General features: G+C 38.9%; 1 protein-coding gene across 1 annotated transcript in view; it reads left to right on the top strand.

The window, feature by feature from the left end:
* Positions 1–27,059, top strand: part of STAG1 (stromal antigen 1) — a 165,949-nt gene that overhangs the window by 47,727 nt on the left and 91,163 nt on the right. The window contains exons 5-6 of the mRNA XM_014944245.1: positions 18,768–18,844; positions 24,921–25,125. Coding sequence (XP_014799731.1) covers positions 18,768–18,844; positions 24,921–25,125 — 282 coding nt within the window. The remainder of the gene's footprint in view (positions 1–18,767; positions 18,845–24,920; positions 25,126–27,059) is intronic.

Here is a 27,059-nt window from a genome sequence, read left to right on the forward strand (position 1 = left end):
GATGAAGAAGAGCCATCCTACCTGCAGCTGTAACACAGCCTCTCTGATCTCTTGAGAGTCTGAACCTGTAGGTGAATGGAAACAGCACCAGTTGCAAAGTGACCTTTTTACTCTAAAACCCAAGTTTTTTCACAAGAATTTCCTGTCTTAAGGTTTTACTTATAGTTTAGAGCCACCTGAGGATTCTCAGTTCTTGTAAAGCAAGCGTCAGTGGGGAATATGGTGTAAATCATTCAAATTCTTTCTTAAGAGCCCTCGAAGGCAGGTTAATTCTGATCTGCAGTGAGGTGGTTATTCTAAAACTATGGCCTAACAGAACAAAAATCTTAACCGATTCAAAGTCAAGCATCACATACACTAACATATTTGCTTTTAAAGACAGAAGAAAATAAATTCAGCTGTTATGCCTGACTAGAAATCATAATTTCATCCTGGTATGGCACCACTGGTAGAATAGCAGCAAACCGTGTGCTTCTCAGGTTGAGAGGGAAGGTGTAAGTCTGTTTTCATACCTTGCTTTATTACTTGGCCAGTTGGTAAGTGACCAGTAGCTTTTTGCTCTGAATTATGAGAAGATCCAAGTTTTATGGATTGGCAGCACTTAGATTTGCAATTTTCCAAGCAACCACTGAACTGTAAGTCTTTTCAACCAATTGTCCCTGAATTTGCTTCAAGAAGATGTAATCCTTTGCATTAATATACAGAAGAAAATATATGCCGGCCAGCTCCTGGTGCCACTTGAGGGTATTTCAGTAACAGATTGGAATTTTAAGTCCTGATTAACAAAGGAATCATAAAAGATTCAAACTGTCTTGAATTCTTTAGCTGAGTTACAAAGGATTTGATCTTAATGATAACAATGCAGAAAACCTGGATGAGTTAGTTTGCTTTTTCTTCTCAAGACTTGTTATTAATGTAATTTTGTTTTGGTTTAGTTATTTTTTTCCTGGAGACTCCTGTCCTCTGGGGCTAGTGTCAAGATAGCAAAGGTTTGTAGCTGGTGCAGAAATCCGACTTCTTTGATATAGGGTGTTATACGCAGAATACAGCATATTCTCTCTTATGTCATATGATGTTTCACTATGGGATATATTTTTGACAATTTAGAACTAAATCCATGGCTTAGAGTTTGATTTATGATGCGTAGATTTGGAGTTACTTATACTTCTGTTAAAGAGATACTTTTTTATTATTATTATTTGGGGTTTTTTTTGGTGGTGGGAGAGTACACTTGAGCTCTGAAAATTTGCAGAAGAGATACTTTTTTTATTTTTTATTTGGTGGTAGGAGAGTACACTTGAGCTCTGAAAATTTGCAAACACTTTGTGTGTCCTATCTGTCGGCTCTGCTTGTAGCTGCTCAGAGCATGGTGTTGCAGACAGGAAAGGTACCAGCCCAGGCCCATTATAAACACTTGTGACTCATTTTGTGAAGAATGCTCTCACTTTCAAATTTGTTTGACATCTTATTTTCAACACATTTATTTTTCTGGCTTCCACAGTAGTAGTATACTTCAGTTATGTGCTGTGTAGAAAAATCACTTTATTATAGCTCTCTGGCAGTTCACTGGCTACTTCTTGGGATGTTTTCCGACACATAACAGATCATTCCATATGCATCTTCTCTGTCCCACATGGAATTTTGTAGAGACTCCTCATAACCCTGTATTCTCCACTCTTTTTCATTTCATTCCAGGTATTTTTTTTTGTATTAAAAATGCATCAGTTAAGATCACAGAGTGAAACTACATTCATAGGGTATTTATGACCTGCTCTCAGGTCCTGTGGTTCTTACCTGCTCACTTGGCTGTGCCAGCCACCTTCTCCCCTGGCTTTCTGAGGTACCTGCTCTCTGCTGGTGAGGAGCAGTGGCCGGGTTCTGCAGCTCGCCAGGTGTTACCAGCCCACGGTCATGGCTGTTGGGTGTGAGCTGCTTGGTCTTGAGAAAGACATATGGCCTATAAAAATTATCAGTTGGTTTAACTTGGTATATTACTTTATTGCTCTGGGTGTCTGATACTTTGGCCAGTGATTAGTTTGTAGTGCTACTTAGCGTGTTATGTATATAATGCCATAATTGTTTCTTTTACCACTTTAATTGGGATATAAAATTGAAGTTGGATAATAGTTTTGACTGCTGTTGTGCACGAACAGTAGCTTAGTAAACTTAACTCAGTGATTACAGAGGTGTTTAATACATTTTGGCCCCATCTGGAGCACTGGGTCCAGTTCTGGGCTCCCCAGTTGCAGAAGGACAGGGAACTGCTGGAGAGGGGACAGCAGAGGGCTACAGAGATGATGAGGGGCCTGGAGCATCTCTCTGATGAGGAAAGGCTGAGGGACTTGGGTCTTTTTTAGTCTGGAGAAGAGAAGGCTGAGGGGGGATCTGATCAACACCTATAAATACTTCAAGGGTGGGTGTCAGGAGGATGGGGCCAGTCTTTTTTCAGTGGTGCCCAGGGACAGGACAAGAGGGAACGGGCAAAATTGGAACCTAAGAATTTCCATCTCTACATGAGGAGGAACTTCTTCACTTCGAGGGTGGCAGAGCCCTGGAAGAGGCTGCCCAGGGAGGTGGTGGAGTCTCCTTCTCTGGAGACATTCAAACCCACCTGGACACGTTCCTGTGGAACCTGCTCTGGGTGGCCCTGCTTTGACAGGGAGGTTGGACTAGATGATCTCCAGAGGTCCCTTCCCATTCATTCTGTGATTGTGTGACTTTTGGAAGAAAAATATTAAAGAGTTTGGGGAAGGAAGGAAGAATTTTAACATACTCAATTCAAAGTTAATTGATCTTGACTGCGTAGTAGTGTCAGTATAGTACAGTATAATGTAATGCATATTAGTATGGTCCACTGTTTTAATTGTAAAATGTATTTATTGTGACATACAGTATTAATAGTTGAGCTTACTTGCATTGGCTTTGCTCTGACAATGGGATGTTATAAAATCAAGAGCAATATGGACCAAGTTTAATACCTGAGCTGTGAAGATGTGAGACAAGTTAGAGGTGAACTGCAGAGCTCGGATGCACAGATGCGTGTCCCCTGGCTTGCTTTGAGGGAAATCCACACAGAATTGATCTTACCAAGTGGCTGATGTTTCCTGGTGCTCTGAAGGAAGAGGAGGCAACAAGCTGCTCTTGGGATAGGAGAGCATCTGCACTTCTCACCCCCCAGCAGCGTTCCTCACTGCCTGCCAGTGCTGAGCAAAGCAGTTCAGTCTGAAACAGAGAGAGACACTGCACTATTCTGAAAAATGCATTTCACCCTTAGGTATTTTCAGACTTTGATCTCATGGATGCAACGGAAGGTGGCAGGCACTTTGAAATGGGGCAGCCTTTCATTTGAGTTCTTAGTCAGCCTGTGATAACAGGAAAAAAAGTACTAAATACCCCACCAAAAAAATGACTTGCGTGCATGTGATCTCCTTAATAAGGAAAATTCAACGAGGAGGGGAAACTGAAACAGGGGAAGCTGGGGGGAAAAAACAAAATAAAAAATTCTGAGCAGTTTGTTACAAAATACTGAGAAAACTAAGTGCTCTTTACAAAAGAAAACATTATTTGTGGATTATGTTAAAATATTTTGGTTTTCCCAAGTATTGTTTTGTATTTTCCCGCTTTAGAGATTTTTCCACCAAGATGTAGGACACGACCAGAGGAATAAGGTGGCTGCAAAAGTGGTGTTTTGCATTTGGATATGTACAAAGAGTAGTACTGTTGAATTTACAGGGCCATTTTTAATTTGAGCAAAACACCCTGTTCCAACTCATTCTGATATTAAAATTGGTAAGGTAGGGTATCCAAAACAATCCAGGAGGGGATTGTAATAAGAATTTAAGCCATTTTCCAGATTAAACCTGCCTTACAATATTCCTCTGTGTTTTCCCCCTTTCCTTTTTCCTTAGTGGTACTTGATTAATTTTTCCCCTTGAGTCCACTATCTTTGTGTTAATTAATGTGCTCAAACTCTTCATTCCCTCTTGTATTTCATACTCTATTTATGACTATTTTTCTTTCAGCACTCTTTCAAATACTTGCTGTTTTATCACTTACGTAAAGTTTTGTTTTTCTAGTATTAAGTTTACATAGGTGTATTTTTTTCTACATTTTGCTCTCTGACAGTCTTTGGTGAATCCTAGGCCCCGCTATAAAGAAACAAGTCATCTGTTGAGCTTTCTTGGTTTTCTACTTCTTTTTCCCCATTCCCACTTATATTTGTCTTGTCACCACTTGTGATCTGTGTGTGTTCTCTTGCTTCATTTCGCATCTCCAAGCGCCGTTCCTGGCAGCTGAAGCTGATCTCCTTTAGAGCTGCCGCAGTATTGCTTTTTCTCCAGCCTTGTTGTGAGACCTACCAGTGGTTTATCTTTTCTCAGTTCCCTCTTACATTATGTTTTTCACAAGTGTATCCAGACTTTTACTGATTTTGGCTCTAGTTTCTGCTCTTTTGTTCTCTTGCCCATGCCAAAACATGTTGAGCAACTATTCATTCTATTGTTTTAACTTCACTTTTAATATGATGCTTCCTCTTATTTTTCTGTAGTAGCCAAGTTCCAATAAACTTAATTTTTTTTTTTTCCTCAAGGGCTTTTTTCTCTACATTTCCAGATATTTTTTCTTTGTAAATCCCTTGCAAATAAAGACCTGTCTCTGCTGTGTGACTGGCTAATCCAGGCAGAGTCATTGATATAAAAAGCTTTTTGACAGTAGATGCAGTATCTGTGCCACTCCCTGTGGGGAGATTTTTTTTTCATATAGCGTATTACATGTTTAAACCATAACTATTGCTGATTTCTTACTCCTCTTCAAATTATTTAATGACTATGCTTAGAGAACCTAGAAAATTTCTTGAAGTTCATGGAATGGAAACTTGAAGTTTTTAATTTTCTATGATAGATATATATTTGCAATTTGGGAAAAGCAGGACTCTAGCCTAAGCCGTCTTCCTTACCCTCTCCCATAAGGAAGGGCTACTTCAAGCTTTTCCCCTTCTTCTTAATTCCATTTTCTGTGGCTAATGAAGCTAGACAGAATAATAGACAGCCATGTAAGTTGGTGACTCATCAAAGTTTACACACACAGAGACTAAATCAAGGTTGCACAGAGCATCTTAAGTTCGGCACTTCTTAATTTCTGCTTGAGTTTTGAAGCACAAAGATTATATATTTTTTGCTTGTGATTTCTCGAATTCCTTAGGCAAAGAAAAAGCTCTGTTCATGTGTTCAGATAGTCAAAAAGTAAAAAGAGGTATTGGAGTGAGCTAAAAAATAAGAGAAAACAGATATTTATTTTTTTTCCTAGCAAAGCAGGAAAAATAATGATGTGGAAAAGGAGAACTTCTCTCACCTTGTATACTTCTAAATGAGGAGAGAGGAGGATAAAGGCATTGCTTTGAGCCAGCTCAGCTAATTTTTGCATTGTCTTTTCACAGATCATGGTCAGTAAATGCTTTAGTTTTGATATACTCTAAGTGATTTCACGAGAAGCAGAACTAATGGACAGTGATTTCTAGTGTATGTGTGTTGATGAACTGTACTGAATTATACACAAGCTGTTGAACATACTCATCAAGTGTCAGGTACTCTTTTTGAGAGATGATGTCCTGGATGCCATCTAATTCCAAAAAAAAAGATTTAGAAGAAGCTTGTAACATTTTGGAAACTAAATAAGCTATAGACAAAACCTGCTGGGGAGGAGGTTGGTGTGCTCCAGCTGAAGCTTTTTGTGAGTGTCATTGTCCAGCCTCCACCAGAGACTGAGGGAGACGAGATGAGCAGAGATGGAGGCCGTGGCTCATACTATGCCTGAATGGCCCCTTTGGCTTCTTCTACTCAACTACCTGCTTTTGTAAATTTTATCAGAATGTTTTGTATCCAAGATCAGTCAGATTTGGTTTAACCAATAGTTCAGAATTCATTAGGCAGCATTCTTACAGGTAGAAATGCACACAAGTCTCATTTTCTTCTCTCAGATTAGTAAAAAAAGCATAGAAACTTTCCAGGTAGGTGGTGGCTTTCCTTTAAGGAGGGAAATCAAATGTTTTAGATAAAAGTTGTTTCAAAGACACTTCTCTATCTCCAGTTTCATTTTCTGAAGTTTTCCTCAGACCAGCGATTTAAGTTATTTGGCTTCCTGCCTCAGCTCTGTTTGCAGTGCTTAACAAGCGTCTGCTTGACTGAAACGCATTTTCCACGTGTCACAGCAGCAAACGGTTTAAGTCAAATTGTAATGGGCCTGTACCAAGTGTTTGAAAAGATGTTGTGCCGTTAACAGTAGCTTCCTCGAGGTAAATAAGGCGAGGTGGGTTGTCTCGAGGGACAGAGCGTGGTGTCCATCTCCGGCTGCAGGGGAACTCATGGCTGTGGCCTCCCAAGTTCTGTCAGGCCTTTGGTGCCCCCACAGAAAGGCCTGGCCTGTCGCTCTGAGGGAAGAAGGGCTCTTTCTCTCATTTTCTGTTAGTGCTTTGTTTTCTTTTTCATGAGATACTACTTCTAGTATCGTCTGTTCTGTCTTCCCTTCTTTCTCACTTCTGAGAGGGACTGAGAAATAGGGCTAAAGTGAGAGTAATGGAGGACTGAGGAAAGGGGAAGCAGAAAAGCTGAGGGGAAGAAGGTTGTATAATCCTGGCTCTATAATCCTCCTGTGACTCCCTTTTGCCTCCTAACTTCCTGGTAAGTGGAGGTAACCATGTTTTATGGAGTTTTGTTCTATGTCTCAGGAGGAATGTAGACATTTTAGGAGAAGGGGAAACGGCCTCAAGTTGCACCAGGGGAGGTTCAGATTGGAGAGCAGGAAAAATTTTTACGCTGAAAGGGTTATTAAGCCTTGGAACGGCCTGCCCAGGGAAGTGGTTGAGGCACCATCCCTGGAGGTACTTAAAAGCCGGGTTGACATAGTGCTTAGAGACATGTTTTAGTGATGGGTTTTTTTGTCAGAGTTAGGCTGATGGTTGGACTAGATGATCTTAAAGGTCCCTTCCAGCCTAGACAATTTTGTGATTCTATGATTGGCTAACAAGACATTTTGTTTCTCTGATAAAGAAAATATCTGTTGGCAAAAGCATGTATGAAGGGGTGCTGAAAGTTTACAGTACGTTTGTGGGTCACTGCTGAGCTGTCCTGTCAGCGTGAACATGTAGGTGGGACAAACAAATTTATAGAAAGTAGAAGGAAGGACGGACTTCTGTAGTGAATGTCCTCGGTGGGTGAAAGAGAGCTTGAAGTTCTTAGAAGCAGAAACTGTGTATAAATGTGATGTGGTTAAAAGAGTCTGCCTGGATTTCCAGAAGGCCTTAAGTGGAGTCGAAGGCCAAAGGGAGATCTTAGCTGCTTTCTTCAAAGAGTGAGAGACTATAGAGAAGGTAAAACCAGACTCTTTGTGCAAATATGTAGTAATAGGGTGACAGTTAATAGATATGAAATTCCAGTTTGACATAAGGGAAATCATTTTTTACCAGGAGATGATCAAGCACTGGAGGCGTAAGGGCCTGGGGAGGCTGTGGGATCACCATCCTGGCCCATACTTGGAACTTACCCGGGCAGCCTGATTTAGTTGGCCATGCTTTGGGAAAGGTTTGGAGTAGCTGACAGTTAGGAATCCTGCCAGCTGAAATTTTTCTACGTTTCTACACTTCTAAGGAAAATAAATAGCTGTGAGCCTGTCCTTGCATGGACAAACATTTGATAGAAATCATAGGAAACGGAACGGGAATAAATAATCTGTTTAAAAATAATAATTATCTATTTATTACCTTCAAAATTAGTGGATTAAGCCTTTTTAGCTATCCAGAAGTACGCATAATAAAAAATCTGTAGTATATGAAGCCTCTTCCAGTATGGTGGAACAGAGATCCACTATTTTTGAAACTGCTCTAGGATTTATTGTAATTGCTGTGAAATACTGTAGAAAGCACAAAGAGAGTGTATTGGTAGATTTTAAGTATAAAGTACTGGTACAAAGCAGTTGTTGTCAGCTGGAATCAGTTTATCAGGCAGATTGCATATTTCCAAGGCCTTTGCTATTACATTATCCCACTCCTGAACTGTGCATTGTAACAAGGACAATTAGGACAAGAGGAAATGGCCTCAAGTTGCGCCAGGGGAGGTTCGGATTGGATATTAGGAAAAATGTTTACACAGAAGGGGTTATTAAGCCTTGGAATGGGCTGCCCAGGGAAGTGGTTGAGGCACCATCCCTGGAGGTATTTAAAAGCCGGGTTGACATAATGCTTAGAGACATGGTTTAGTAATGGTTTTTATCAGAGTTAGGTTGATAGTTGGACTAGATGATCTTAAAAGTCCCTTCCAACCTAGACAATTCTATGATTTTAGGAGATACTTGGTACCAAGCTTCAGTTTCCACAGCAGGTACTCATCACGTGCCAATAACTGGCCTAACAGCCCAGGACCAGGGCTGTGCATGAGGGACATGGGCACAGTTACTGCTCCTGTGGCCTCTCATTGGCAAGGGCAGTATTGTGACTCTCCTTGGCTACAGAAATGCTTACACAGTTATACTCTATTTGTGTGCTCATGTTTGGATTGTCTGGCTATTCTTTTTGCTGGGCACCACTGAGAAGCATCTGGCTCCCTCATCTTTGCACCCTCCCATCAGGTATTTATTTATACACACAGATAGGGTCCCCGTCCAAGATGGGGGAAGAGCTTAGGCCTGCACGGGGCCTCTCTCCTTACCCAGGGAAGCTCATGTGGTGCAACAGCACAGGTGATGGGTGCACCTAGATGTGAAAACAGTCTTTGATAAAAGCACTCTGAAAGAGTAAATATACCTAAATGGATTTGTTTCAAATAGTTGTATTGTTGTGTCTGACACTTAACCTTCAGACCTACCTCCAAACTGCCTATGTTTATATGGCTGGATTTGAGTACCTTCTGGCAGCGTGCAGCCAAAGGCAGTGATAAGCTGTAGTTAACTAAGGTTTTGCTCCTGATGTCTGCATCATATAATCATAGAATGGTTTCAGTTGGAAGAGACTTTCAGTATCATCCAGCTCCAACCCCCTGCCCTGGGCAGGGACACCTTCCACCAGACCAGGTTGCTCAAAGCCCCATCCAGCCTGGTCTTGAACACCTCCAAGGATGGGGCAGCCACCACTTCCTTGGCCAACAAACAGTAAAGGATTTCTTCCTGATATCTAATCTGATATGCCCCCTCTTTTAGTTTAAAACCATTACCCCTCATCCTATTGATCCACTCCCTGATCAAGAGTCCCTCCCCAGCTTTCCTGTAGTCCCTTTAGTTACTGGTACTATCATTGTGAATAATTTGAAAATACAACCTCTTTGCTTGGCAGTACTCTGAGAGGTGAAGTTAAAAATTAGAAATGAAGGACAAATTTATTTGTATGTGTATTAGAAACAAAGGGAAAAAAAAACCACTTTGGCAGCGTTGTCTGTCAGCTTTAATTCTAGCTGTTCTAAACAATTCTGTCACCAGCAAACTTTCTCTGCTCCATTATCATTTTTTCTTTCAAAGCATTTCTATCTGCTATTTAGCACATTTCAATCAATATTGAGGCTTAGAATGATTTACTGAGGGGTTCATTCTGAAAACTGACCATTTTTTCTTTACTTTCTTTTAAACTGAAATTGAAATTCTTTCTTATTGCATATCAACTTCTTTAAGAACCAAAATGAAGGAGATCATTACAGGATTTGGAAAAATGAATGTGTTGCATAAATGTATGACTTTCAGCTGCTTATTGATGCCTTGTGGAGCTTCAAAGGGTTTGTGAAGCATTACTTCACCAAAATAACATCAATGCTTGAGTAGGACCACCAGGTCTGTAGTACATCACCTTGCAGCCTGGCACCGCAGTCAGATTTAATGGTATGTAGTTTTTTGAGTCACTCCTGGATTCCTTATTTTTCCCTTTTTTTTATTCTTTTGAGACTCAAGATAGTTTAAGCAAGTAGCAAATTTTCACATATAATTGGAGTTTAGGATTTTCATAGCTTTTGGTTTCTTTATGTAGACATAAAGTTTCTGTCACTTTTTACTGTAAGAATGTGTACTTATTTCTTGCAAAAAGGGGAAATAACTGAATTGTCGTTGACAAAAATCATTGTCCCCTTTGTAAAAATTTCTGACAGTCCTCAGTGTATTTCTTCCTGTATCTAATGAGGGAGTAGTTACCTTCACTGTTATTTTCGGAATCAAATAACATTTTGTTTTTCAAAAGAGGTGAACAGTTTGAATCATATGAAACACTTGTTATACGCATAAAGTTATCAACTTCTTAGTATCATTCAGAACTTTGAACTTCTAAGTGTAATATAGAATTGCTCACTCTAAAAATGAAACAATTAACCTTGAATTTGGGTATCAGAAATAACAAGGCTTTGATACTAAAATTCTAGTGGTTTGTGTGGTGAGCCCTATGATCGTCAAAACAATAAGTCCTCCCAACTTTACTGACTTTTTGACAACCTTTATTGATACTCATTATAGCTATTGGCACTATTAACATTAGTGATTGTTTTAAGTCAGTTTCCATTTTAGTAAGCTTTAAAAGATTATATTGAAGCTTCCCTATTGGGCAAGACGTCTTCTTTTAGGCTGAATTTGGTTGTGAAAGTTTGGCAGAAACAGTTCAGCTAGTTTTTCAAATGACAATAAGAAAGAAGCGTTTTCTTGCTTGTGTTTGAGTTCTGTAAACCAGAACAGTAACAGATTCCTGGTCCTTGTATTATGGAGCAGGTAAAATCCAGACTGGTTTAGTAGTGGTCCCTTTGAATGTGGCTCTTTCTGTCTCAGTTAATGACTGTGTATGTTATATGTACATGCCATCGTTGGACATGTAATGAGCACAGAGTAGGAACTGTAGGTGGCAGTCAGGCATTGGGAGGAGAGAGCACAAAAGGGTCATAAGAACGATGAAAGGACTGTAATGACCAAAGTTTCTTCCATTGCAGAACCTAGATTTCGTGGCATGTTTTCTCGGCTTTAACGTCGCGTTGCAATAGAGAAACATGTCGCAACCCTCAAGCATCCCTTCACGATAACAAGAAACGAATTACTTTATTTGTCATTTTCTCTGCTGTCTGGTGGAAATCTGTTCTGTTTGTGTGTTTCTCACATTGCTTGAGACTCCCAGTGGGGTTGACACCATTCTCTGCAGTGGCTTTTCTAGTTTTTATAGAATTTAAAAAAAAATTATTGGAAGGATTTTTAGCAAAATTAAGATCTGAAAATTCAGGAAAAGGAGCTTGCCACTAAATCCTTCTCCTGTGCAGCATTTACATTTGTTCTGAAATCTAGAATAGCTTTCTAGAAAATGTCTGTGCAGTGAGAGAAGGGGAGAGAAGCTGGGAGTTTCTGCTATAGATGTCTACTATGAACCATCAAAACAAGGCAGCCAGATACCAAAGCTTCATTGTTGTTTTTTAATCAGTATGTCAAGTTGTGTGATGTATAGAGTAGGTTGTGAGATGAAGGGACATAAACTAGCAAGGTGTCATCAAGGAGCAGAATATAGCAAGTTAAGGATTGTCCAGTAAATTCTTAGAATGTGGCAGTGACAGTTTTTGATACAGAAGATTGGAGAACACAAATGGCAAACACTCTTCTCTAGAGGCTATTCTTGTTATTGGGAGCTTAAATGAGCTTAATCATTACAATAATAATAATAATTTCTAGTTGTGTGAGATTAAAGTGAAGGGCAAAGCAACAATAATGGTCTTCAAAAGAGGAAGAAAGTGTACTGAAAAAATAAATAACATGGGTCTGTGTGGGAAACATGACTGAGGGGAAAAAAATGAAGAGCTTCCTGTCCAGAAAATTATATTCAAGACTCAAGTGCAAAATAATCTAATGCAAAGGAGGAATGGGAATTATAGCAAGAGAACATAATTAAACAATAGGCTATTCAATGGCCTGAAAATCAAAATGGAATGTGAAAAACTAAAGAATTAAATATTCAAGAATTGCAGAAGCATGTGGGATGAAATCAGAGCAATGCATGAAATAAGTAAAACAAAATTAAAGGTAACAAAATGATACGTAAATTAATAAGCCAAAGGTCAAGTAAGAAATTGGACTGCAGCAAGAGAATATGCTTTTCTGATAAATACTGTGTGTCAGGGGAATGGGAAGGAGGTGACATGGCAGGGAGATTCCAGAGAACGCATTCAGACATATTTTGGGAGGTGACACATACTTGGTTTTGATTTTGTTGTAGGAGGGCAGACTCAGATGAACCATTAGAATTCTTTTTAACAGTTGCCTGTGATTCTCTGTTTGATAAGTTTTTAATTGCATGAGGCTTTACTCTTATTTTTTTTTTTTCTTTCCTTTGGGATTCCTGCTGATTCATTCACTAAGGTTTCAGGGTCTGGAGCTGTTCTAAGGGTGAATTAGGGCTGTGTCTTTTAGGAAGGTACTGGCTTCATTGGGGGCAGAAGTTGGGCAATATAGAGTCCCTGCGAGGGGAAGAATTGGGGAATAAGTCAATAAAAGAGTCTTCTATTCCTGCACGTGCTGTAAAAGCTGAAATTCACCTCAGTATTTAGGCTAACTTTTTTCTAGAATCCTGACTTCTGTTTTCAGTAAAGTGTTTCAGTTTTCAAGCACAGAAATGATTAGAAAGTTAGGAGCCTTGATGGGATTTAGGAGTCTCAATGTCTATTTGGATGTGCTTTAGCTCTTCCAATACTGCTTCTATTTAGATTAATGATTAATGCCTATTGATTCCAATAAAGTAAGTTGTACTTCACTGTTCCTATGCCATAGTGAGCAAGCCACAGAAAATAAACTTTTTTTTACTGGCGTGAGTAATTTCTGGTTAGTTTCAGGCAGCTCTCTTCTGGGAACAGTAAATGAAGTGTTACAGCAGTGTACCATGACCCAAGTTGAGCAGGGAGAAATAATGTGCTTTTTATGGTTTAACTTCAGTCTTTGTTTATCATCTTTCATACGGAGATTTGTCCGGCTTTTCTAGTTTTTATCAAATTAAAAAAAAATTATCGGAAGGATTTTTAGCAAAATTAAGATCTGAAAATTCAGGAAAAGGAGCTTGCCACTAAATCCTTCTCCTGTGCAGCATTTACATTTGTTCTGAAATCTAGAATAGCTTTCTAGAAAATATCTGTGCAGTGAGAGAAGGGGAGAGAAGCTGGGAGTTTCTGCTATAGATGTCTACTATGAACCATCAAAACAAGGCAGCCAGATACCAAAGCTTCATTGTTGTTTTTTAATCAGTATGTCAAGTTGTGTGATGTATAGAGTAGGTTGTGAGATGAAGGGACATAAACTAGCAAGGTGTCATCAAGGAGCAGAATAGAGCAAGTTAAGGATTGTCCAGTAAATTCTTAGAATGTGGCAGTGACAGTTTTTGATACAGAAGATTGGAGAACACAAATGGCAAACACTCTTCTCTAGAGGCTATTCTTGTTATTGGGATGGTAACTTAAATGAGCTTAATCATTACAATAATAATAATAATTTCTAGTTGTGTGAGATTAAAGTGAAGGGCAAAGCAACAATAATGGTCTTCAAAAGAGGAAGAAAGTGTACTGAAAAAATAAATAACATGGGTCTGTGTGGGAAACATGACTGAGGGGAAAAAAATGAAGAGCTTCCTATCCAGAAAATTATATTCAAGACTCAAGTGCAAAATAATCTAATGCAAAGGAGGAATGGGAATTATAGCAAGAGAACATAATTAAACAATAGGCTATTCAATGGCCTGAAAATCAAAATGGAATGTGAAAAACTAAAGAATTAAATATTCAAGAATTGCAGAAGCATGTGGGATGAAATCAGAGCAATGCATGAAATAAGTAAAACAAAATTAAAGGTAACAAAATGATACGTAAATTAATAAGCCAAAGGTCAAGTAAGAAATTGGACTGCAGCAAGAGAATATGCTTTTCTGATGAATACTGTGTGTCAGGGGAATGGGAAGGAGGTGACATGGCAGGGAGATTCCAGAGAACGCATTCAGACATATTTTGGGAGGTGACACATACTTGGTTTTGATTTTGTTGTAGGAGGGCAGACTCAGATGAACCATTAGAATTCTTTTTAACAGTTGCCTGTGATTCTCTGTTTGATAAGTTTTTAATTGCATGAGGCTTTACTCTTATTTTTTTTTTTTCTTTCCTTTGGGATTCCTGCTGATTCATTCACTAAGGTTTCAGGGTCTGGAGCTGTTCTAAGGGTGAATTAGGGCTGTGTCCCTTGGGATTCCTGCTGATTCATTCACGAAGGTTTCAGGGTCTAGAGCTGTTCTAAGGGTGAATTAGGGCTGTGTCTTTTAGGAAGGTACTGGCTTCATTGGGGGCAGAAGTTGGGCAATATAGAGTCCATGCAAGGGGAAGAATTGGGGAATAAGTCAATAAAAGAGTCTTCTATTCCTGCACGTGCTGTAAAAGCTGAAATTCACCTCAGTATTTAGGCTAACTTTTTTCTAGAATCCTGACTTCTGTTTTCAGTAAAGTGTTTCAGTTTTCAAGCACAGAAATGATTAGAAAGTTAGGAGCCTTGATGGGATTTAGGAGTCTCAATGTCTATTTGGATGTGCTTTAGCTCTTCCAATACTGCTTCTATTTAGATTAATGATTAATGCCTATTGATTCCAATAAAGTAAGTTGTACTTCACTGTTCCTATGCCATAGTGAGCAAGCCACAGAAAATAAACTTTTTTTTACTGGCGTGAGTAATTTCTGGTTAGTTTCAGGCAGCTCTCTTCTGGGAACAGTAAATGAAGTGTTACAGCAGTGTACCATGACCCAAGTTGAGCAGGGAGAAATAATGTGCTTTTTATGGTTTAACTTCAGTCTTTGTTTATCATCTTTCATACGGAGATTTGTCACTAACACTCCTGAGACGAATAAAAACTGCACTTTCAGACATTGTAGAAGGGGATTATTTCTTATGATCTAAATGGTAAGAGGGGAGAAGGGTATAGGAAATGCTCATTGAATGATATCAAGGGAAAGAAATATTGCCAATCCAGCAATTCTGTAATCATCATCCATCCTTGCAAGATCTTTATTAAACTTGCCCTCGCTTGACAATTTCAACAGTCAAAATTACTTCCCAGTGCTCTGATCCCAACTATCGACCTTCAGCTAATGCAAAAGAGTACGTTGCCTTTTTCATATATGACACTTTCCAGTGCAAATCTTCCAGTCTCTTCATCTTGATGCCTTTATAAATCTTTCTTCTGGTTACTGTTTTTCCAATTTGTGTGCCTGAGAGATACTAATCAGTCACCATGGATTTAAGGTCCCAAGATTAATCTTCCTTTGGGAGGAGACTGTGGGGTTTACTTTATATCCATTGACTTTAGTCTTGAGCTGCAATTTTCCCACCACTTCTCTTGCAGCTTACTCAGTCTGGGCAGGTGGTCCCAAAGAGAAGGGATAAAATTGGCTGTGTGGCTTCTGTGAATAAAGGTACCAGAGATTAAAGCTGACTATATAGTGTAGTTAGTATATTGCGGTGTATATAATTTATTACCAACTGTCAGGAGTTTAGATTTCAAGAGTCAATTTGCTAGTGAGTAGTTTGTTTTCATTAGTAGGATGTGAATGGCTGTGGGCTCTTGTGGCTGGAGCACCACATATGCAGTGGCCTTGGTCCTGCTCCTATAAAGTTCCCTTTCGTACAGAAATACCAGAATGGCCTTATGCAGGAGGCCATCTGAGTGTAGTATTTGGTGTGATGATGTTCCCTGATTTCCAGCAGTGGTTGATGCTTCAGAGGAGGTAAGTAGTCATGGGACAACCTGTGTCCAAAGAGGATGTCCCTCTTCAACTCCCAGCATTAAATATTGCTTGTTGTTCAAACTTGAGAGATTATCCAATTTACAAAGCTCTTGGAGATTTTTGCTGTTACTTCTGTTTTGCAGGGCTTACTATTATAATGGGTTAGTCTTCTCAATATAAATATGTTTTGAAGCCACTGGGTCTGTGGTATGTTGTGTCTCCTGGAAATGTTATATCTTGTTTTATACACAGCTTTTTTTGTTGTTTTCTAAAAGTGTATTCATCCAATTTTGTACAGGCCCTTTTAATCTTTCTCTTCTCTAGTTGAAATAATATTGAGTCCTCTGTATAGGTTTTTTAATTTTCACTTTTAAAAGCCAGGTTGGGTGACATGATTAATTATTGACAAATTAGGTTGATCTCTTTCTTTAGCTGAAAGTTGAACTGGTATTTTGACATTAAGGAAATGTCAGCAAGAAGACTTTTTAAAACACAGTGGGTGTGAATACGATTGAACGGAGAACTTCAGTACTGAAGTGGAACAGATAGAAAATCTGTTCTATTTTAAGGATTTGGTTTAAAATGGGGGAGTTTAACTTTTTACTAATCATAAAAACTACAAATTTGAACAACATTGACCACTGTAGTATTGAAATGTTGTGATGACACCGCAAAATGTGGTGTGAGCAGAGTTTCTGTAGCGTATTTATGGAATGTTAAATCAGTTTTCCAGGAAAACAGACAGGATTGTGTTTTGCTCAGGTGGTGTTCAAGATCAGACTGGATGGGGCTTTGAGCAACCTGGTCTGGTGGGAGGTGTCCCTGCCCAGGGCAGGGGGTGGGAACTGGATGATCTTTAATATCCCTTCCAATCCAAACCATTCTTTGATCCTATAAAAAATTATACTTGACTTGACTGTGAAGTAACATGCACAGGTCATGTAAGAAATAACAATATGTGAGCTACTAAGTAATAGTGACCACAGTAAAATTTTATTCCATATCCTCAGGGACAAAAGATGTAGAGACCCTGAACAGAATTATGCAAAGTTGAAGGGAGATTTGAATTGAGTAAAGTGCATTAGCAAAGAATTTTAGTTAAGGTATTTTTACGTTTTCTGATGATAAAGTAACATGGTCATGTATTATACGGGAGCCATTTAAGGTTATTAACAAAATTCATAACTAGATCTCAATAAAATTAGAGCTATAAAAAAAAAATAACAAAGGTCAATAGGTTACTTATTCAATGAGGGTTATTTTACCAATGAGAAGAAATACAGACGACAGCATACGGTGAGAGAAAGAGGTATCAATGCAGCTGAGGTGGATTTCTAAGAATAGCTGCCCACTGTGCAATGCACTGAGATGCACTGAGACTGTTTCACTTGTTCAAAACAGAACTTTCAATATTGGGCAAAACATTAAAATATAGCTGCATTTAGAGATTATTTCAAAGATGATAAAATGGGTCATCAGCTGTCATATGGTAGTATTCTCTTGGGTTTTATATTAATACATTGCATTGCAAACTGTTTATTAAAAATGTGGAAATTACCATGCACAAACTTAAATCACCATTGTTAGAACTGAGGTTGACAGTGTTACTCGGTGTGAAATGGATAATAAATAAGTATTATTTTATGAAGGAGCACCATCAGTTCAAGAAATCGATATTTAAGTTGGTATTGTAAAATGGTACCCCGACTAAGATACTTAGGATCGATGTGCTGGAACTATGCTTGCATATTTTGAAATGTGTGTGTTCCTAATGCTTGATTTTCAAGGAATAAACTATCAGAATTAAAACATGCCCATAATACTTAGTATGCTTAACTTATCTTTATTTTTCCTTTGTACAAGGACTAATACTATTAGCTGTAAGCTTCTCCTGTGTGTGGTGGTTTCAGTTTTTGGAGCCGTGCAGTGGATCGTTAATCCAATTGAACTTTTTGGAAAAGCAGAGAGACTTAATCTTTGTCATGTTAATGATATTGGCACGGGGTTTGTATCACTGTGATTTGCTTAAGTTTTCTGCATTTCCTCCGTTAACAAAAGAAGATTGTAAAGTGCCAAAAAGAAGATCATGCAGGAGCAAGAAAAAAATGTTCTCTGTGTTGACTTGTGTTTTGTGGTTGGATATTTAGACAATGTTGAGTTGGAAAGGCAATAATATATAAAAATATTTTGTTCATTTATAGTGATTGAACTTAAGACCACATCAAAAAAATTTTCATTTATTGCTATTGTGTGGTTATGTTTTCACTTTTGGTAGCTGTGTTCAATTTACAATGAAAAGTTAATCCTATCAGCTTCGCTGTTCAGGTAACGGGGGATTGGCATAATCCAGATGAAGGAAGAACGTAGGTGTAATTGCTGGTGTTGGTCCTGAGCTGGCTCACACCTTGATGGAGCCCTTTGGAGCCTTTGGTTTTTGGCAAAACATGCTGGTAGTAGCACAGCGTGGTGCAGGTGCTCTCATCTGCAAGTGCTGTAGCTCCATCCCCACAGCGCCGTGCCCAGGCCAGTAAACTCTGCTGGTCCTGAGCTGAGCAGTTTGAAAACCCCTCCTGTGGCTCCGCGCAGAGATCATGGTGTGTCTGTAATCCAGGGCACCCAGCGTAAAACGTGGAGAATTTCTAGTGGTGGCTGTGGAACTGAAAGGTGGCCTTCGTTTTATTTTGCACACCAAATTAAAAACACTTGGTAACTGCAGACATGGCGTGAGTCCTACATTTCTATCACTTCTACATCACACTTGCTCAGTTATAAAGAGTAAAAAGATGGACAACTTTACTAACTCCTAGCCTCACAGCAGTTTACAGATTTATTTTTTTTTACCCACTTCTTCAAGAGACAGTCTTATTCAATGTGTTCCTGTTGTTATTGCATCATATGCTCTTCCGTATATGTTATAGAGCTTTTAAGTTTAGCAGCAGCAAAATGTTGATATTTGCTGAGTGGTGTTAATGAGTTGTGTTCATTTCTTCTACAAAATGAGTTATTTTCTTTTTTTCCTTCATTGCATTACAGGTACTGTAAGAATTGAGATGTTCAGGAACATGCAGAATGCAGAAATCATAAGGAAAATGACAGAAGAATTTGATGAGGTATAGTATGCAAATAGTTCTTTAAACATTATACAATATATTACAATATAATTTTGTTTTAAAATAATGCAATGGGCAAGAAACCAGTGTCTCAGTACGAGAAATGCTATTGTCAGACAAAGCAGTGGTTTAAACTGTTGGATGAGGGGAAACTGTGGTAGTTAGGGCTACTACAGGCAACAGGAAACGAGTCAGCGTGAGCTTTAGGAAAGAATAATAATGGAAAACCAAAAAGAAATAAAGTAATTGGAAAAGGTAGTTCTAGTCACTCATCTTGAGAAGTCAGGGTTGTGGACTGAGTAGGCTCGGGGTGGTGAAATACTGGTACTGAAAAGTTTGTGAATTGTGTGCTATTAGACAAAAACGTGAAGCAGGCTCACATCTGGTGGTGTAAGAGCCTGGCCAATTTTGAGCACCAGAACCAGCTCAGGTCCATGCTAGCCCTAGATTGGATCTGTGTACACCCTCATGCATCTCTGTATGGCTTTAGGACTATCCTTGTCTGTCCGCATCCTGAGTATTAGAGGGGTTAATAAGAGGAGGCAGCAAGAACTGTAGGAAGTCTTCTCATCCCCCTGAAATTGGTGGTGGTATTCTGGATTCTGAAGTTCACCTCTTGGAACTGCTGTTTTACAACAAAGAATTCCCTATTCCTGAGACAGGACTGCAGGCTTTTGCAGCATTCTGCTCTGTTTGATGTCTGCAAATTAATGTTTTGTTCATTTGAAATGGCAATTTAAACAAAATAGTAACTTGACATGAAAATTACCATTTTGGAACAGTGTTACAGAAGGAAATACTCTTTCAAAAGATCTAAGGGTTTTGTTTGAAACAAGTGTGTTACAATTCAGACTGGGTATCTTCTGTCAAAATAAAAATGGTGAATGCTTTTTAGCTTTCAGATTTTTGAACTGTATTTTCTTTGATTTTTCGTGTATAAAAACCTTAAATATTCTCAATGTTCAATTTTCTTAGTGAAGAAAACTGATATGATTCAATATCATTGAATATGAGCCGGCAGTGTGCCCAGGTGGTCAAGAAAGCCAACGGCATCCTGGCTTGTATTAGAAATAGTGTGACCAGCAGAAGTAGGGAGGTGATTGTGCCCCTGTGCTCAGCACTGGTGAGGCCACACCTCGAGTATTGTGTCCACTTTTGGGCACCTCAATACAAGAGAGATATCGAGGTGCTGGAGCGAGTGCAGAGGAGGGCAACGAAGCTGGTGAGGGGGCTGGAAAACAAATCGTCTGAGGAGCGGTTGAAGGAGCTGGGAGTGTTTAGTTTGAGGAAGAGGAGGCTGAGGGGAGACCTCCTCACTCTCTACAACTACTTGAAAGGACACTGTAGAGAGGTTGGTTCTGGTCTCTTCTCACAGGTAATTAATGACAGAATGAGAGGGAATGGCTTCAAGCTCCAACAGGGGAGGTTTAGACTGAACATTAGGAAAGAGTTTTTCACAGAAAGAGTGGTCGGGCATTGGAACAGGCTGCCCAGGGAGGGGGTGGAGTCACCATCCCTGGCTGTGTTTAAGGGACGTTTAGATGTGGTGTTGGAGGATATGGTGTAGGGGAGAACTTTGTGGAGAAGGGTAGATGGTTAGACTCGATGATCCCAAGGGTCTCTTCCAACCTAGACGATTCTATGATTCTGTGAAAACAAATGCTGAAACAGGAATTTTCTGCAGGACAGCAGTGTCTTTTTCTGACCGATTCTAAATGCCAAGGCTGTCATTCAAAAAGTTAAGCAGGAAAACTATAAATGTGAGCGCTGCTCTTTTTCAGGATTACATTTTGCAGGCTTTCCATCTTGTTCATGGTCTTGAACAACAAAATGTTTAATTATGTTCTTAACTATGGCCATGTGGATGCTCCTTTAGCTGTACTCAGGTATTAACTCAGGGCCTTTGTGTACAGATGGCTTAACTATGGCCTTTAGCTGTACTCGGGTATTAACTCAGGGCCTTTGTGTACAGATGAAACAGGAATTTTCTGCAGGACAGCAGTGTCTTTTTCTGACCGATTCTAAATGCCAAGGCTGTCATTCAAAAAGTTAAGCAGGGAAACTATAAATGTGAGCGCTGCTCTTTTTCAGGATTACATTTTGCAGGCTTTCCATCTTGTTCATGGTCTTGAACAACAAAATGTTTAATTATGTTCTTAACTATGGCCATGTGGATGCTCCTTTAGCTGTACTCAGGTATTAACTCAGGGCCTTTGTGTACAGATGGGATAGGGTACAGTAAATAAAATTTAGATGTACAATGATAAACAGAAGGATTCTATCAATTCATGCTACATTCTGGCTGAATTAGTTTTGCTTTTTAAAACATCACCCAACCAAAGTTAGTAAAGTGCAGTGAATTTTTCCTAGTGTAATTTGAAAGCAGAACTGGATATTGTCTTTAATCTAGCCCCATTGTACACAATAGAATGGCCAGGGCACTGTCCAGAAACCAAAGAACATCGGTTTTGCCCAAGGGGGGATTGCCCCAGAGTTGACAGAAGGAAGTATTTCTCAAAAAACCCTTTTCAAAGACTGTCAAAGTTTTTTTTCTCAAAGGAAAAAAAACCTCTCTTCCTTATGCACACTATGAATGTACATTTAAGCACAATATCTCCAAGAATTACAGTTGGTCGTACATAAGCTTTCTTTCTTCATTACCTAAAACTTTTCAGAACTTCTACAGTTCTAACAGAAAGTTTCCATTCTGGCTTGTGCCCTATCACTTTAATGGATTTGTGAAAGAATTTGTGGGTTTTACTATAAAAGCATGAATTTGTTAAGTCTTGGACCACAACCCAGTGAATATTTTGAAATCTGGAATAAGCTCATACCCTATAAAACTAGATGATCTTAAAGGTCCCTTCCAACCTAGAAAATTCTATAAGCAGTAGAAAACATTTTAGAATTTAGCGTTCATCTATCAGATAGTAACTTTAGAAAGGTTATATGACCTCTTGCATATTATATGGTATATGACCTATGCTGGTACTGCTAGTCATAACGTTTCAGATTGGTCTGTGCAGGTTGTCACAGTCACAAAAAAGATCTGCCAAAATATAAGCTTTTAGAACAAGAGCAGCTTATGTTTCTGTTCAGGAGAAAACACATAATGAAAGAAACGAACAAAATCTTTCTCGATCCTCAGTAGATTGTAAAATTGCAAATGGCATCATCTTAGAATGCTTTTTGGCCCTCTGTGTAGTGTCCACCACTTGCAGGTTCAGAACAACAATCACTGTTCCTGGGAGACCTGTTGGTAGCAGACACCATTGCCAGTGAGAGGGTCAAATCTTGCATTATCTTTCATGAGCACAATGTGCTGCCCAGAAAATACCTCCATTTCCATTAAAGATGTTCAGATTTGCTGCTTTCTTTACTTTTTCAAGATTGCCATGTTGTCCTGTCAGCACCGCAGTAATCGGCTGGCTGTTGGTCCCAATTTCTGCATTTATGGCAGGGACTGAAGCATTGATTTTCCTCACGATGAGTGGAGGAACACTTGTCCAGGCTTCAGCGGTGGAAATAACATAGTTCATTGCTGCTGCAGGTTCAGCTTGAGACAAGGAATTCCACGGACGTGCATCTGCTGCACCATTTGGGTGCTTGGCTTAGGAGTACAGATGTTTTGTAGATGAATTCCTTCATAATTCTTGTGCTAGAGTAAGCAGGTGAACAGAAACTTGTTTTGGTTTGAGTTTTCCAACCATTGGACCATCAAGTACCACGTCAGTGTCACTGATGTGTCCCATTTTTATAAGTATTCAAGAATTATAGATCCAATAAAGTGGCTTTATTGTCAGTTTATTCTTCCCATTTCAGCTAGATGAGGTGTTCTTGCTGCAATCTTCATAGGCTTTTCAAAAGGAGTGTTTTATGTGTAATTGTAAGTTAAAAATCCATCATACAAATGTGAGCGGTTGCACACAGCAGTAGAGATTCTGAGGATCTGTTCCAAAATAAATATATATGTGTATGTATACATATATAGCATACATTAGGTATGTAGGTCACATGCAGAATTCCCACAGGTCCTGTGCAGGCAGGGTCTTAGTCTGGAGGTTATTTGTGAAAATAAGGTGGAAGCAGGGAGAAGAAAAGGAGTCTGGGGTGTTCATATGGAGTTACTGTCAGGAAAACACTGAGGAGAAAGCTTTAACATTTTGATTTCAGTCCTAAATTTAAATAAATGTGAGACTAATGGAGTAATTGTAAGTTAAAAATACATCATACAAGTGTGAGCGGTTACACACAGCAGTAGAGATTCTGAGGATCTGTTGCAAAATAAATATATATACGTATGTATACATATACAGCATACATTATGTATGTAGGTTCACATGCAGAATTCCCACAGGTACTGTGCAGGCAGGGTCTGAGTCTGGAGATTATTTGTGAAAATAAGGTGGAAGCAGGGAGAAGGAGTCTGGGGTGTTCATATGGAGTTACTGTCAGGAAAACACTGAGGAGAAAGCTTTAACATTTTGATTTCAGTCCTAAATTTAAATAAATGTGAGACTAATGGAGGGCTTATATTTAGATGGCAAGACATTGTACCTAACAGAAATCCACTGATGAGCGTTAGGCATAAGCAGAGGTAAAGGCACAGCTGATGATACTGCTATATATTTTAGACTCCGTTTGTTTGGGTTTCTACTACATAATGCTTTGGTCCAATTCACAGAAGTTCTGAGGACTCGCAGCAACAATTGAATATGCCAGGAGATGTCTTTATGTCTGCTAGGAGATAACTTTATGTCAGGAGCTTTACAATCCTCTGTATTGGTTTATTTAAACCAAAGCTCCTATTCCTCTCAGATTGAACCTTCAAAGCTGGAAGTAAAAATATCGCTCATTAAGCTAATGTCATTCAGCTTTGCAACAAATGAGACAGGTCATTAAAAGTGCCTTGTAATTTTGTCTTTTTTCTAACATTTGTGCACTTGTCTTTGCAATTTTAGTTGTTATTTTAGTATGATTGAAATGTGTGTTATTTTATATAAATTTGATAGATAAGGGTTTTGCTGCAGGGGCATATAGTTTATGAAGTTTAGGCAAAAGGTTATTTGATTACATCTCCTCGAGGTTTATGTTTCTGGCTCTACATGGTTCTGTCTGGGCAATAGGACAAGTCCTGAGAGAACAGATGTGCTTGTTCTTCACAAAAACACAGAATAAATATGTACAAATGGGTTTAACTATGATACTGCTGACTTCTTATCTTGGGAGAGATTCAGGATGGAGCATTATTGCCCTGATATTTTGGATAATCTGGAATTGGTTTACAAATCAGGTGATCAAATGTAGTCTTTTCCACTGAAGGGGAAAAAGACCTTTTTTAATTGAAGGGTGAGAGTGTATGTGTCTCACTGAAATGTAATATTGCTTGAAGTGAGCATAGTAAGAGCAGACTTGGAGAGGAGTTAAATTTAAACGTGTTCCTGTGCCTACTCCAATTTTGCAATAATCTTTGAAAGATGGGGTGTATGGAACTGTATGGGTGTATGAATCTGAAGTAAAATTTCCATTAATTCTATCAGAAGACAGGTTTTACCGCTAGAAAAAGGGTACATTTATAAGATCAAAAAAGGGCAGTATTTACTTTCTGATAAGATCTCAATTGTAAACATGAGGAAAGCAATTTGTGGGGAGGGGCAGCCAGTTGATTGACATAGATTTGAAGTGGGGATGGAGAATGACACAAACTTCCAATCGCAGAAGCCTTTTTTAGGTTTTTAATTAAAATACTTTGAAATATTCCTTTGTCATCCTTTTCCCCCACTTCCTAACCCAGGACACAAGGAAAAGAATTGAGTCTTGATGCATATTTTGGACTATAAAGACCTAATATTGCAAGTCTAGAACACTTATAATGCAGTCTTTGTAAAAATGGTTTCATATCAACAAGATGCTTTGTTTATTGAAGAATAATGTGTTGGTTTTATTTGTTATTCTCTGTTGACTTAAAGGATATTGTTTATCTTAGGGGCTTAGACCATGATGGCTACAACAGCGTTAAAAGAAATTAACTGGGGAGACTTTTAATGCTTCATATTTTCATTTTCTTGTTCTTCAGGACAGTGGTGATTATCCACTTACCATGCCTGGGCCCCAGTGGAAGAAGTTTCGATCCAACTTCTGCGAGTTCATTGGAGTGCTCATTCGACAGTGTCAGTACAGCATCATTTACGATGAGTACATGATGGACACGGTGATCTCTCTTCTCACTGGTTTGTCAGATTCCCAGGTCCGGGCTTTCAGGCACACCAGTACATTAGCTGGTAAGTAGGCAAGCACAGAGAGGAGTTTTTTCAAAGAAATTTCTACTCTTTAGCCACTTTGAGAATTACTCCTAAGTTTGATTTGAGGTGGAATTTGACCAGCAGTGAGAACTCTTGAAAACTTGATCAAATCCAAGTACATTCTATGGTATAGCTGTAATTAAAATGCACTTTTTCCTTTTTTGGAAAGGAGTATGCCAAAGCACTTAGTCTCAGAGATTTTTGTCATACCCAGAGGCTTCCAGTAAATCCTGTGAATCAAAAATGGCATGCTTCTGTCTTGCATTTTATTATTAGCTGCTCATTTTTCGTATAGAATGTCTTCATAATTTTGTATTTTATGGTAGGATTTTATTCTAAATAAGCATCAAGCAAATTGAATTATCAAAGAGTTTCAGTCCACTGAAATAAAATAAAAGCAAATTGAATTATCAAAGAGTTTCAGTCCACCAGAAAATAAAATCTGTGCCTTCACTCTTGAGAAGCATTAGTTTGGGGAGCACTAGGCCATAGTTGTAGGTCTCACTGTCTTCTGCCTCCAGCCACGCTGCACCTTTCAACACACCTGCCTACATCTGGGAAAGCACTGGGTATATCATTATATAGAATAGACTTTTTTAGTGTGTATTTCATCAGACCTGTATAAGATGTCTCCTGGAAGATGGATTAATTCCTCTCTAGCAGTAACTATTTGTCTCCAATTACAAAGCAGTACTAGAGTGGCTGGCTTGGATGCAGGTGTCTAAAGCTGGTTACGTCAGGTGACACAACCATCTGATGTGCTGAAATACAGGTTTTTGGAAGATTTTCCTTCCTAGACTGTTCATAGATCATGCCAAATATTTGAATCCTTTATAGGAGACATTTGTAGTGATCTGAATATTTCTACTGCCGGTATTTGTCACTGATTTAGTCCTTCTACAATCAACCTCTTACAATTCTGTTCAGATTTCTAAGTGTAACACACAGCGTCCAACAAATTCAATCAGGATTTGTTTAAAATTTGATCTCTTATTACAAATTGAAGTAATAGGCAGATTTCCAGTGATACTGAAAAACCGACTCCGCATTTGTCTGGAGTTTGATTTTAAAATTGAAAACCAAACCCTTCAAATCACGGTCACTGAATTATTTGGGAAACCCATCCTGTTGCATTCTTTACCTTACTCAGGAATGGGATGGTAAAAAAATGAATTATGCAGGTGTAAGTTTACCTCTATAAATCCAATATTCAAAGGTGGGCACTATTTAAGCTGCAGATAACCTGCTGGAAATCTGTGTCTATTGTTGGAGATGGAAACTGCATGTCTTTCCTACTGATACTGTCTCCAATTCCAGGTGATTTCGGTTTGCTCTTTGCTTAGATTGTGGTTGATTGTTTCATGGGAGAGAGATTCTGGAGTGAGATACACGCTCTGGTCCCTCACGTAGATTGGTTCATCCTTGCATGGGACAGATGTTTGGAAAGTGTGAGAGGCTTGATTGGAAAGACAGGGAACAGCAGCACACATTAGAGAGGTTACCCAAGACCTGTGCTATGGGGAGGAAATAGTTGCCATTATTTGGAATGGATTCTGTAGCTACAAACTTCAAGCAAGGATAAGCAAATGCTACGGTTTCATCACATAACTTCAGTTATTTAAGCCACTACTGGCTTCTTGCATTAGATACACGTGTATCTAGTGCTTATATTAGGAATAGGAGCTGCTGAAGATCTCCAGCATTTTCCAGTGACAGTACATGCCATTTATTTATTTATGTGTTTGTTTTAACAAGCTTGAGAGCTTTGTTTTGATTTGGTTTTGCACACTTAATTATGTTGCTGTCCTGCAGAGCAGAGATCAGCATGATGCCATTGAGCTCAGTCTTGATCGAGTTTCTGAAAATCTACTTTTAGAAATTGATTTATTCTTGAATGAATGTTTTTTGAGGTC

This window comes from Calidris pugnax, unplaced genomic scaffold, assembly GCF_001431845.1.
Source record: "Calidris pugnax isolate Ruff unplaced genomic scaffold, ASM143184v1 scaffold143, whole genome shotgun sequence".
Taxonomy (NCBI): domain Eukaryota; kingdom Metazoa; phylum Chordata; class Aves; order Charadriiformes; family Scolopacidae; genus Calidris; species Calidris pugnax.